Below are 13737 nucleotides of genomic sequence, written 5' to 3'. Positions count from 1 at the left end.
AAAAGTCCACTGGGTCATATAGTTTGGCATGTAGGCCAGGTCACCTTGGGCTTCTCTAGCTGGGGCAGCCTTAATCCACATCAATATATACTACTGCTCAATAGTGACTCAGAGGTTTGTATTTTAGTGATTGGACAATTTTCTAAGTTAATCATATAGACTATTGCATTTTTTTTTCAAGTATATTTTACTCCTACTGCCATGATAAAAGAATTATACTTCCCCTGTGGAATTAGAATTCATTTTGGATTTATCAAAATGAGAAAGATCTTAATTATACCACTGCATTATTTATTTATAATAATCCACAATGTCTATTATTTCCCTAGTTAATTAACAGTTCTTGAGCGTCACAGATACCATTACCACACTGCCATGAAAAAGTGGCCTGAGAACTCTAGTAAGTGCTTTAAAACAGTACATAGAAACTGGCTAGGATATTGTTAAAATGTAAATGTTGACTCAGGATGCTTGGAATGGAGCCCAAGATTCTGCATTTGTATCAAGCTGACAGCTGATGCTAACTGCTGGATCCTCACTTTGATTATCAAGGTTTTGGAATACATGACCCTTCTACATGAATACAGTTGAAACCACAAAAGTATTTCTAGTTTGACTTCTGGTTACTTTGGTGCCAAGAATGAATCCCCATGTGCATTTGACTCAAAAAGATAAAGTGTATACATATATATGTTTTTTTCTCATTGCAGATTTCTATTGAAACAGCCATACATTGACTCCAAAAGATTAAGCATTTTCGGAAAGGTAAATAGTGGAAAAATTGTGTGTACATATATGTATGTATATGTATGTGTGTGTTGTATGTGTTTATATGTATACATATGTAATTACTTTCCTCATTTTACTATAATTTCTCTGTTATCCTTTAAAATGTAATATTATAATTAATATTATATATAGTCATTTATTAATTCAGTGACTATTGAGTACCTAATTAGTGCCTGGTATTAGAAATAGAGCAACAACAGGACAAAAAAAGGCCTCCATTGGCATGAAGCTTACCTTCTAGAGAGGAGAAACAGATAATAAACAATAAATGAAAAACATAGCTATTTAAGTGCTAACGGGGGCCTTCTACTCACCGCAGGATGAGCCAACCGTCAAGAGGCAAGCTGGTAGGAGAGAAAAGGTCTTTCTGTTACAGCTTGCCAGCAAGAGGGAAAATGGCAGACTAGTGTCCTAAAGAAACATCTTAAAACTACACAATTTTGAAGCGGTTATATGGGGCAAATGGGCTGAAGCAGGGAGGGGTCTCAGAATGTTGACCATCTGGTCTTGTTGTCTTTGAGACTACAGAGCATCCCTTTCTCTTGTCAGTGCTGACAGATACCAACAGAGGGCTTTTTCCCGAAGGTTACTACATCCCTGGAAAAGCTGAAAGAACAGTTATTGCCTTATTGGAATAGGGAGGTCTATGTATAAGCCAAGGCCATGAAAATAACAGAGCAAGCAGATGTGTACTGCTCTAAGCTATGTGCAACCTCCAGCATTGCTAACAAGGAAAAGGCGGTGTCTTATGGATCAGGGTTATTTATAGTCCTAACATGGTTCCCCTCTATAAGATGGCTTCCCTTATATTAAGCTATGTTAACTATTGGCTGCATTTATCTTAGCTATTTAGGTAGCACTAACAGTTTCACATGATAAGAAGTCTCATAAGGGGGGCTGGCCCCGTGGCCGAGTGGTTAAGTTCGCGCGCTCTGCTGCAGGTGGCTTAGTGTTTCGTCAGGTCGAATCCTGGGCGCGGACATGGCACTACTCATCAAACCACGCTGAAGCAGCGTCCCACATGCCACAACTAGAAGGACCCACAACTAAAATATACAACTATGTACCAGGGGTCTTTGGGGAGAAAAAATATAAATAAATAAATAAATAAATAAAAACCTTTAAAAAAAAAGTCTCATAAGGAAAACAAACAAACAAAATCAATGGATGAAAGTTAACTGCAGGAAGGGTCAATGGTATTAGATTGAGTGGTCAAGTAAGGCCCCGCCAATTAAGTGATATTTAAACTGATGTCTAAATAACAAAAGGGAGCCAGTCATGCAGATCTCTTAAGGCACAGCAGCAACAGCAAGTGCCACAGCCTTTGGGAAGACTGACATGGCTTAGAAACAGAATGATGACTATATGCATAATTATGTCTTCTCTGTTTTCTGCAAGATATTTCCTTCTTATTGAAGCAATGTTTGTGTCGGGTTCTACATCATTTTCACAGTCGGAAAATAAACCTCATATAGATATTTATTAAGAACCTAGTTTATACATATCACAGAGCTAGACACCGCAAGGATACGAAGAAAAAAGGAAGGAGATCTTGCACTACTTAGACAAAGCAAATTCTTGGTGCTCATGGATTTAAACATGAAGTCTTTTCCACTATTCATAAGTGAACCCAGAGATATATGAAAAGAGATAACTGGCAATTTTACTGGGGCATAAATATTAGTGCTGTACACTGACAAGTAGGTGCATAAAAAGCTACTTAACAAATGAGTAAAATAAAAATCAGCACAAATCACTGCCTTTCTCTCCCTACTTCAGCCAGCTGCAGTGCACCATGTCTTTGCTGCATTTATTTCTTGTTGTCAATAATATTCAAGGGATCAGTAAAAATAGTTTGTGAACAGTGCTTTTCCAACATAAATGCAAACAAATACATAAATGATAGCCTATCATTAGAGACAAAGATATCAGTGAAAAAATGAAAATATCTAAGAAAGTGATCATTCCAAAGAAATGGAAACTCTAGATACATTTAAAAAGTACATATAGCAAAATCTTGTCACATGCTACAGCATGGATGAGCCTTGAGGACATTGTGCTCAATGAAGTAAACCAGTACAGAGAAAGATATACTGTGTGATTCTGCTTATGTGAGGTGTCTAGAGTGGTCAAGTTTCATGGAAACAGTAGAATGGTGGTTGCTAGGGCCCAGGGCAGGGGGAAAGAAGCTGTTTAATGAATACAGAATTTCAGTCACAAGATGAAAAAGTTCTAAAGATGAGTTTCACCACAATGTGAACACACTTGATGCTACTGAAATGTGCACTTAAACGTGGTTAAGATAGTCAATTTTATGTTACATATCTTTTACCACAAGAAAAGTGCATATAGTGGAGAGTAATTTTGCTCCTTACTGCTCCTGAAATATGTAACAATGTACAAAGGACTCAGGGCTTTTGTATTTCTGCACTCTATCTACCGTACACATAAGTAGGAAAAAAGGACCACATGAGTTATACATATATTCATTACTGTGGAAATTGTGAGAAGATTCACAAGGTTGTAAAAAGCCTCATGGAGAAAGTGGAGCATGAACTGGATGGTGAAAATCATTCAGCAAAGTAGAGGGCAAGGAGAGTGGTCTCATGTAAATGCAGTTTCTGAAGGAGAGCATGTTTGGAGAACTTGAAATAAAGTGACTATAATTAAGGCTCACATAAGGGGATGATAGGCAACAAGACCAAGAGGAAGAGTGGACAGAGATCTTAAAGCGTCCTCCACATTAACTAGGAAATTTGGATGTTAGCCAAAAAAATATGGGAAAATAAAACTCTAGGCCTCAGACTTAGAAGTTCAAAATCTCATGCTTATCATTGTATTGGGGGCTGATAAGCCTCAGGGCAACTGATGCTGGCAGTCTAAATATACAACAGACTGACACAGGATATAAACAAATGAAAACATAAATGAATTTATTTTAAGTGGAAAAAATATTCTATTGCAATTGAACAAATATGCATACACATGAGTGAATTATAAATTAGAATGTGGCTTTCTCAGTATACAAGGGAATGCTATTAGCTTTAAGGCTGAATACATCTTGCAATTTTTTTTCTTGGAATGTTTTATTTCAGTATCAAATTGGATTCTGCTAAACTTTAAAATGGTCTGGGGAGTAATGCTCTTGCATTTTCTATTGTCTGGAAAGCTTCTTTAGAACTGGAATTAGCTTGCAAAGGTATCTGGAGCTCTTGCTTTCTTTGTTGGAGAAATTTTAGTTCAAGTTTAAATTTATTTAACCAATACAGGACTATTAAGTTTTTTCCACTTCTTCTGGAGTCGGTTTGACTACTTCAAAAAGGGTTTGTTCCATTTCATATATTTTTCAAGAATATTTTCAAAGCTTAATACCTAATATCCTATTATCGCATTTGAATTGTTTCACTAGTGGTGGTAATGTCCCATTTTGACTCCCGGTTTGGCTTCTTAGTGCCTTCCTGCTTTGGCTGGGCACTCTCTTGCCCTTGGTCGCATGGATGCTCTCTCTTGATTGCTCTTGCTCGTGTTCTCCCTGCTTGTCTTCCTTCCAGCCCTCCATCCGTCTCTCTTTTTTAATGAACCATATTTTGGCTTAGTTCTTCTCTGTTCATCTTTGTTTCCTATTTCACTAATTTCTACTTTTGCCATTATTTTTTTCTTCTACTTTTTAAGTTTGTGTTATTCTTAAATTATTAAGTTGAACGTCTAGTTTATTAATCTTTAGCATTCTTCCTTTCAAATGTAAGCATTTGAGTTATAAAATCTCTTTGCAACACTCCTTAGGTACTTCCCATTTGTACTTATATGTAGTACTTTTTAAAAACTTAATATTTGTATTTCTCGATTTCTAGGATAAGTCTATGCCCTCTAATTTATTTTTATTCAAAATTAAATTTAAAAATTGTGAATACTTTTCTGTTATTGCCTTTGATTATAACAGAACTGTGGTCAAAGAATTGGCCACAGAAATCCTTTGAATTGCATAAGAGAAATCCTTTGAAATATTGACTGATTTATGACTGAGGAAGGACATACTTTATAAAATATTCATATGTGCTGAAAAGGTTGTGTTACATACATGTTCAGTTAATCGAACAGTCCATCACGATGTTTAAATAATAAACTTACTCAATGATTTATTTTATCTCTAATTTCCCAGAGAGGCAGGTTACAATATCCCATTATAATGGTGAATTATTCAATCTCTCGTCGTTAGGTTAATGTTTGCTGTGTATATTTTAAAGCTACTTATTTTTAGTCTTTCCAAGTTCAGAATTATTATATCTTCTGGGTGAACTGAATCCTTTTGCTTTGCACTGACTCAGTTTATCTCTATTAAATTTTTGCATTAAAGATGACTTTTTTATTATTACAATTACAGCATCAGCATTCTTTTGACTAGTGCACACTTGTTTTTCACTGTTTCATCTTACTATTCAAAACCTTGTCCTCATGATTTAGGTACGCCCTTTTAAAAGACAGAAAGATTGGGGCTGGCCCCGTGGCCGAGTGGTTAAGTTCGCGCGCTCCACTGCAGGCAGCCCAGTGTTTCGTTAGTTCGAATCCTGGGCGCGGACATGGCACTGCTCATCAGACCACGCTGAGGCAGCGTCCCACATGCCACAACTAGAAGAACCCACAACGAAGAATACACAACTATGTACCGGGGGGCTTTGGGGAGAAAAAGGAAAAAAAAAAAAAAAAAAAAAAAGACAGAAAGATGAATATTTTTAATTTTTCTGCCAATTTGTGTATTCTAATTGAAGACTGTAGCCGTTTATACCAATTGTGATTACTGCTGCATTTAAATGTTCATTATTTGTGACTTCTATCTTATTTTTTCTATTTTTCCTCATTTCTTCCATTCATTTTGATTGAATTATTTTTGTTTTCTTTCTCTTCCTTCCTTTTTCCAAACACATTTTTCGTTTTATTCATGTATATTTCAGAATAGTATTTCATTGTATGGCTATAAAATAATTGTTTATCCATTCACCTAGTGTTGAACATTTTTGTAGTTTCTAATTTTTGCCAATTAGGGATAAAGTTGGTATAAACATTTGTGTGCAAGTTTTTGAGTAGACATATATTTTTCTTTTTCTTTGGTAAAAATCTAGGAGTAAAATTGTTGGATTGTATGGTAAATCCATGTTTACTTTTACAAGGAATTGCCAAACTTTTTTCAAAGTAGTTGTATCATTTTATTTTACCAACAGCATATGTGAGACTTCCAGGCGCTCTATATCCTCACTAAGACTTAGTATTACCAGTTTTTTAACTTAAATTATTCCAGTGGGTGAATAGAGGTATTCCTTTCATTTTCATTTTCAGTTCACTGATGTTTAACAATATTGAGCATCTTTTCATGAGTTTATTGCCATTTATGTATATATATATATATAGTTTAACATAGCTGATTTATTGACCATTTAGATTGTGCAACAGACACTTTCACATTAAGACTTATGAAATCACAGGAAGTATAACTACAAAACTATTCCTCCTTTTTTCATTTCTAAAATTGAGATAAGTTAAAAAACAGTAAATCACCCTTGTATTATATCTTGAAATGAGGAGAAGTTCTTCCATCTTGTTCTTTTTCAGAGTTCTTTTATCTCATCTGCGTACATTGTGTTTCTTTATAGATTTTAGAATCATGTTTTGTAATTTCAACAAAATAGCCCGTAGGGGTTTCCATGGGAATTGTACCCAACCTGTAGATCATCTAGGGAGAACTGACATCTCAGAAACACTGAATCTTTCATATTTATTATTTATTTTAAGATATTTTTCTTTGGTGTTCTATAGTTTATCCAATATGTGTATAGTTAGGGATATCTTTTATTCATCATATTTGGGTTTTGATGGGTTGTCTGAATCTGTGGTTTATTGTCTTCCATCAAAAGTGGAATCTTATCTATGAGACTTCTTTTAGGTTCATCTTACATTTGCATTTTTGTATTGTGTTTTGTTTTTCTTTTCATCACACCTGTGTGGTAAATTGGATCTGCAAACCCCAGTGTAGACTTATGGCTGAAAGTTTTAGTCCAGATTAATTTATTTTTAAATAGCTCAGTAAAAGTTCATGACAGGAAGGGAAAACAAAAAAGCAAAAACATTTTCACCAATCCTTTTTGTGCAGCATGCTTATTTCTTGTCATTTTTAGACAATCCTTTAGGGGTCTAGTCTTATGCAGACTTTTTTTAGACGCATTGTGTGGAATCTATGCATTTTGTGTACCCCATCCACTAAAGATACCATCATAGCAGAAAGTCAGAATCACTTGCATTTGGAAAAAACTCCAGCTTTATGCTTGTCTGCCTCTCTGGTTTCCAGTTTTCAGTTTGTATCTGGCCTCTCGGGATTCATTACTTTTGTGCCCATTCAAGATTGCATTTAAAATTATTTTTAGTTTCTGTTTTAGTGGTTCTCCGACTCTCTCTTTTTTTTTAGCCACCACTTTGTATTTACTTTTTGTTTTTGCTTAGTTTTGTTTTGCTCTCAGTTGAGGAGTGAGTTATCAGTTTCATGAAATGCTAGGAATGGACTCGCCACACATGTTTTTTACCACCAATGAGGCTAAAGCAGAGCCACCGTGTCAGATTCCAGGCTGAGTTAGAATTCAGAATGAAAAGTGGTATGATTCATTTGAGATAGTCCCTCTGGGAAAAGCAGGATGAATGGAAGCACTAGGGCCAGGAATTTCCCATCTCTCATCAACTTCTTTTCTTTATATTCATCAATATTTGATTGAATTTCCGGTTCCTGCTTTTTCTCCTTTTGGTCTAAAATCCATTCTGTTTTATGGTTGACATATCTATATATGCAGCTACCTCTGCATCTACATCTGTCCAGCTAGCTAATTTCATCCATTATAATTGACTTTACCAGCAGAAACTAAATTTACTTAGAAGTCCTGAGGTACATTTCACTGTGGGTGTTCATAAAGCTGAAACAGTGAACTCCAAGAAATTGGCTGATATTTTTTGTGCTGTGCGTTATTTGTTCTAGCTTAATCTTTCAGAGTTTGGAGAGCAATTCTAATCTATGCTCTCAGACCATGTAAGCTGATTCAGGAACAGACTGATAGGATTTCTAAGAATGGTCTGTGTCAAATAATATATATTTTTAGACAATACTCCTCCTATTTTCTACCTATTGAAATGATGGGCCTGTAAACACAGGAAAGCACTGATTAAATGAATGCATAACCTTTCAAAACTATCACATGGATACTAGAGGAAAATAGAGGAGATAAACTTCAGCCAGCATAGAAGATAACTTTTGCCTTTTTATATCCAATTTCATTTCAATATTTCACAAATCTTTTATGGGTAAACAAGATTTTTTTAAAAATAAGATAAATTCATTAAAAGTTTATAAGTAATGCTGAAATGTTTTCTAAATGGAAATGACATAACAGTTATAATGAATGAAAAAAGCTGACCAATGAGAAACCAATGAAATGACAGCACAATTGAAACACAGCAGCCTATACTAACTATTGACTTTTTTATTTAAATCAAATAAAAAATATCCTCTAATTGACTACAGAGTCAATATGATGACTCCTAGTTTGTGGCATGTTCCTGATAGATAGATGAGAGTTGTTTTGAAAATTAAAATCACCGTCTTTACGTCTAGCTAGAACTTACATCTGATTTCTACCCTCTTCTGGAATATATTTTCCAAGAACCTTTTCATGATCTACTCTTACATTCAGTGACTAAATATGAAGTGGTAGAGAGGAAGGTGAGCAATTAAAATTTAATTTATTCTAATTCCTGCCGGTGTTGATTTTCCTTTAAAAATAGAAGTTATTTCTCTGAAATAAATCAAATTAAAGCAGCATTTTGGATCAGGTTTTTAAAGCCTGTAGAGAATTTTACTCAACAGCTTTCACTATCATTAAGTCTTAAAGAGTATTTAGCTTCATTAATCCAAAATTTTCATATCTAAAAAAATAGTAAAATACAACTCCTGCGCAGCAGCAATGATTTACAGCCCTAGTTTCTCTTTAGAATCACGTGGATTGCTCCACAGTCCATTCTCCACAGATTGATTGAATTGTTTTTGAGGGCATTGATACATTTTTGCAGCTCCACTGGTCTAGGGAATGCTGGCAGAAGCTAGGAAGATGTTTTGGTAGGTATCTTTATTATACTATTATGCTAGGAAAACTTGCTATTTAAAATGTGGACTAGCAGTATAGGCATCCCCTGGGAGTTTGTTAAAACTACACAATCTTTTAACCCACCCTAGATCTACTGAATTAGAATATGCATTTTAACAAGATTCCCAAGTGGTTTGAATGAACTTCGAGTTGAGATGCACTGTTTTAGGATCTGCCCCTCCTTTGGTCCATTCTTCTTATTTCCTAGAGATAATCAGACTCTGAGAATCATGTGAAATTGAGTTAAAAAACATTTTACCGTTGGGGCCAGCCCAGTGGCACAGCAGTTAAGCGTGCACATTCCACTTCCATGGCCCGGCATTCACCAATTCGGATCCCAGGTGCGGACATGGCACCACTTGGCAAGCCATGTGGTGGCAGGAGTCCCACATATAAAGTAGAGGAAGATGGGCATGGATGTTAGCTCAGGGCCAGTCTTCTTCAGCAAAAAGAGGAGGATTGGCAGCAGTTAGCTCAGGGCTAATCTTCCTAAAAACAATAAAAAAAAATTACCATTAATACCTATTTATTAATTTATATTATTCAAATGTGATGTACAGTTGTTCCAAGGATTAGAATACTCAAGTATTCTCTCAGTAGTCAGTTTACGTATATAAACAAATCATAGTCAGTTGAAAATTTGCTTGGCCAATGTGGAATTAGAACCAGAAAAGTTATCAACCAAGATGTACATCAACCAAGATGCATTTCTCACTATGGGAAGAGTATTGGCCCATGGGAACTACTTGAAACCTCTTGGCTGCAGCACCCTGATCTCATCTGCATACAGAGAACTAAAAACAATACACTAGAAAGGCTCCCTCTAGGGACAGAACTTTCAAGGGCATTCCACACTTTTGCTCTATAATATTTATTTACTTGCTTTGCATGATTCATACTACCATTTCATACTTCTGAAGGGAAGCAGAATACGCCACCCCAGATATGTGACTTTGACATAAAGGTTATTTTGAGCTGATTATTTTAAGAAAGACCAGACACAGGAGAAGCTTTGAAAACATAGAAGTTACCCTTTTGTAAAGGATGTTTTCATTCATGAAAGAAATCTCCATTTGTCTCCCCCTCTCTGTACCAAGAAGAGAAGGATGACTCTAAATCATAAGAAACTCATCAGTGGAGAAGGCGCTGACTTCAATCTTCATAACAAGCCTTACCCTTGTTTATTGTTCTTTTCGTGGCAACCTCTCATAACTGCCCTTCCTCCAATATCTTTCTTTTGTCTTTGACTAAAGATGGTATTTAGATGGTGGCTTGGGCCATTTCAGGGTATTACTCAGTTCCCCTGGGTATCTTCCATGTGTACGTGAGGCATACATGTTAATAAACTTCCGTTTATCTTTCTCTTGTCAGTCTGTCTTTTGTTACAAAACATCTCAGCCAAGAACCCAGAAGGTAGAAGGAAATTATTTTCCCTCCTTTCCACTCCTTTATTTAGATGTGTTAACAAATTTAAGCCTGTTACTTTCAAATTTTGCTGATCTAAGGCTATTTTTGTCTCTCCCAAAGAGACTGAGCAAAGGTACTCCATGGTGGCTTAACTATGAAGGATAATTTTCTTTCCCTCAGTTCCTCATTGTTGGAGAAGCTTTGTTCAATCTTCTGGAAACTAGTCAAATATTCCAGGACAAAATAGACATATGTAGGTAAGGAAAAATAGTTTCCCCTTTTCCCTTCTGAGTTCTTGCTTGAGACTCCCTGTAATAGACAGATTGATGAGAAAAAACAACAAAAGTTTATTGACCTGTATACCTCATGTCTACATGAGAGAAACCAGGGAAACTGAGTAACTCTTTGAGGTGGCTTAGAATTCAAGCTTAAATTCCATTTTAATAGGAAAAGGGGAGAAAGATGTAGGCTTTTTAGGAGAGAGTAAATGATTGTTAGGAAAGATGAATGGGACCTTGGAAGAATAGATGGGAGATACAATTTGTGACAAAGTTTGTCCGTGTGTGGTGTTGGCCTCTACTCTCCTCTCTTGTGACAAGAGTCAATCTTTCCTGGTTGGTGATCCCCTGGGGAGGGCATCTGTGACAACTGAGTTCATTTTGGAAGATTTGTCTTTAGACAAATAAGGGGAATTCAGAGAAAGCTTCTTTCTGCATTTGCTGTTTTTCAAGTTCCTACAGCTCAAACTAATCAATATGCCAAAGTGGCATATTTTGGGATGGCGTATTCTGCTGCTCTTCACATATGTTCTCTCAGCCACTTCAGTGATGTCTGACTGCATTTTGGACTTTCATGTACCATTTTTTAAATGATGCTTCAAATAAGCATAAGTGAAATGTTTCTATTTCTCATCTCAAGAAGTTAGTGAGAATAACAGATTCCTATAGCACTGAACAACACTAGAATCATCTGGAAATCTTTCAAAAGTAGACCTCATCATGAATCAATTGCATGAGAATGTCTGGGGCCAAGGCCTGAGTGTTAATATTTTTTAATAATTTTCAGGATACTACGATGTCCAGCAAGATGAAGAACACAGCTAAAAATTAATTTCTAAAATGAATGGATAATTCATCAGGTCATTCCCTGAGCCTAGTATCACTATAACTGTTAAAATTTCCTCTGGAAGTTTTCTGGTCAGCTCATGGGCTTCAAAAGAAAACTGATGCTTTGATTTATTTTTTAAGAATATAATTATACTAGTTCAAAAACATTGCAGGAGGATATTTAAAAATTAAATTTAAACAGTAATCCAACTCATCTAACTAGTAACATTGTTTATCATATCCCATTTCCTTAAAATACTTAGTTGTGTGGAATTGAAAACAGAATCCGTATTTGTGATGATAGATTTTAAGTATTTAATTCTCTTTTCCCAATTCTACATAACCATCGTAACTTAAATGTTTTATTAAATATACGTATGTGATTTGCCTAAAAATATATATAATTTAGTAAGTGCTATATTTCCCTAGCTTCAAATTATTTGGGGCTGTTTGCAGATATACTGTATGAAATTGAAGAGCAAATATTTGACACGGTGATATTTAGTTAATTTTATATTTTTCTTAAGGTTGTTAAAATAGCTTGTTATATAAAACTTTAAACAACTCTTTTCAAAATTTTCATCTGTACAAAGTGATCTTAGTGTATTCTTTGCTCAAGTCTGGGACATTATGAGACATTCTGATATGTATATTACCAAACAGTGATCAAAAGCTAAAAATGTCTCCAGAAATAATTGTTACAATTATTTTTTTTTTATTCTGCCAGGGATATGGTGGCTACATTGCGTCAATGATCTTAAAATCAGATGAAAAGCTTTTTAAATGTGGATCAGTGATTGCGCCCATCACAGACTTGAAGTTGTATGGTGAGCACTTCCTACAGACTGACCTAATATAACGTATTGATTTGTAGAAAAGAAAGTCCCAATGCAGAGGAGGTCCATTGAGCTCATTTATCATTTCTTATCAGAGATGCTTTCAGCTGTTTATCATCTCCCTGATTTAGTCAGTATCACTGGAGCATGACAATCAAATGTGAAACGTAGAGATTAAATAATGGAATATGCTACTCCAATAGTTTTTAGTTTATTATTAAATGTCTGTTTTCTTGGGTCACAGCCTCAGCTTTCTCTGAAAGATACCTTGGTATGCCATCTAAAGAAGAAAGCACGTACCAGGTAACTAATTTAAAAATAATGAAGAAAAAAGAGTATTTTTCTTCTAAAAATGCAGTCAAAATGCAAATATAGGTAGATCTATATACACAGATTCTTCTGTTTTCCTTTATAGGCATCCAGTGTGCTACATAATATTCATGGCTTAAAAGAAGAAAATATATTAATAATTCATGGGACTGCCGACAGTAAGTAGTATATTTGCTGCTACAGATTGATAGGGTCTAACCTTGAACAAAAGGGTATGTTCAAGGACTTGCTTACTGGGGGCCCTATAAACCTGCTGAGGAAGAGAGCAAAGAAGAGTGACACAAAGAGTCCAATGCCTGATGGGAAGTGGGAAGAAGGAAGTCAGGACTAAGAGGAGAGAAAGTTATGGGCCTCACTGGCAGCACTGCCCAATAAAATTTTCTGGGATGATGGAAATGTTCTACCTGTGTCGTTAAACGCAGTAGTCACTGGCCACATGTGGCTCTTAACCACTTGAAATGTGTTTAGTATGACTGAGAAACTGAATTTTTTATCTCATTTAATTTTAATTAATTTAAATTTAAATAACCAGATGTGGCTAGTGACTGCTACAACAATGTCATCAAGCCTACCTCAAATGCAAAATAACTCAGGAAACAATAGGATAGCAGAAAGTGCCATCACCGAGATGACATTCTGGTGAGATGGCCCACTTAAGTTAAAACAAAAACTTTAGAAAAACCACTTTCATATCACCTCTCATTTTTTCATCACTTTACACATTGGAGGTGGATATGATTGATATTACTAGTAATAAATAATATCATTTTATATTCACATGAAGTGTTCAGGGCTCAAAGAATTTATATTTTTTTATTATTCTGTATGAAACTTTGTAACAAGGCTGAGTATTTATAGCCTCATTCACAGATGACAAAAATCAATTTCAAAGGCGAAACTGATTTATCCAAGGCTACCTGACAAGTGAGCAAAGAGAGTCAAAGCCTTGAATAAATATTTCCTACATCTTGAACTTGTTTTTGTTGGTCCACCCCTCCCTGCCTCAGTACTTTTACCCCATTTTACAAAGACTATAACTAAAGAAGTCTTACAGCAAAGATCATACCAGGTTTTGAATTTAACTTTTGAGCATGT

The 13737-nt window shown here is 35.4% G+C and overlaps 1 protein-coding gene across 4 annotated transcripts in view; it reads left to right on the top strand.

The window, feature by feature from the left end:
• The window catches only part of DPP10 (dipeptidyl peptidase like 10), a 1232656-nt gene that overhangs the window by 1213318 nt on the left and 5601 nt on the right, over positions 1 to 13737 (top strand). For all 4 annotated transcript variants that reach the window (XM_070581203.1, XM_070581202.1, XM_070581204.1 and 1 more), the window contains 4 exons: positions 711 to 765; positions 12204 to 12303; positions 12557 to 12615; positions 12728 to 12800. In XM_070581203.1, the coding sequence (XP_070437304.1) occupies positions 711 to 765; positions 12204 to 12303; positions 12557 to 12615; positions 12728 to 12800 (287 nt within the window). The remainder of the gene's footprint in view (positions 1 to 710; positions 766 to 12203; positions 12304 to 12556; positions 12616 to 12727; positions 12801 to 13737) is intronic.

Source organism: Equus przewalskii, chromosome 17, assembly GCF_037783145.1.
Source record: "Equus przewalskii isolate Varuska chromosome 17, EquPr2, whole genome shotgun sequence".
Classification (NCBI taxonomy): Eukaryota; Metazoa; Chordata; class Mammalia; order Perissodactyla; family Equidae; genus Equus; species Equus przewalskii.
This window is presented reverse-complemented; position numbering and strand designations above follow the sequence as displayed.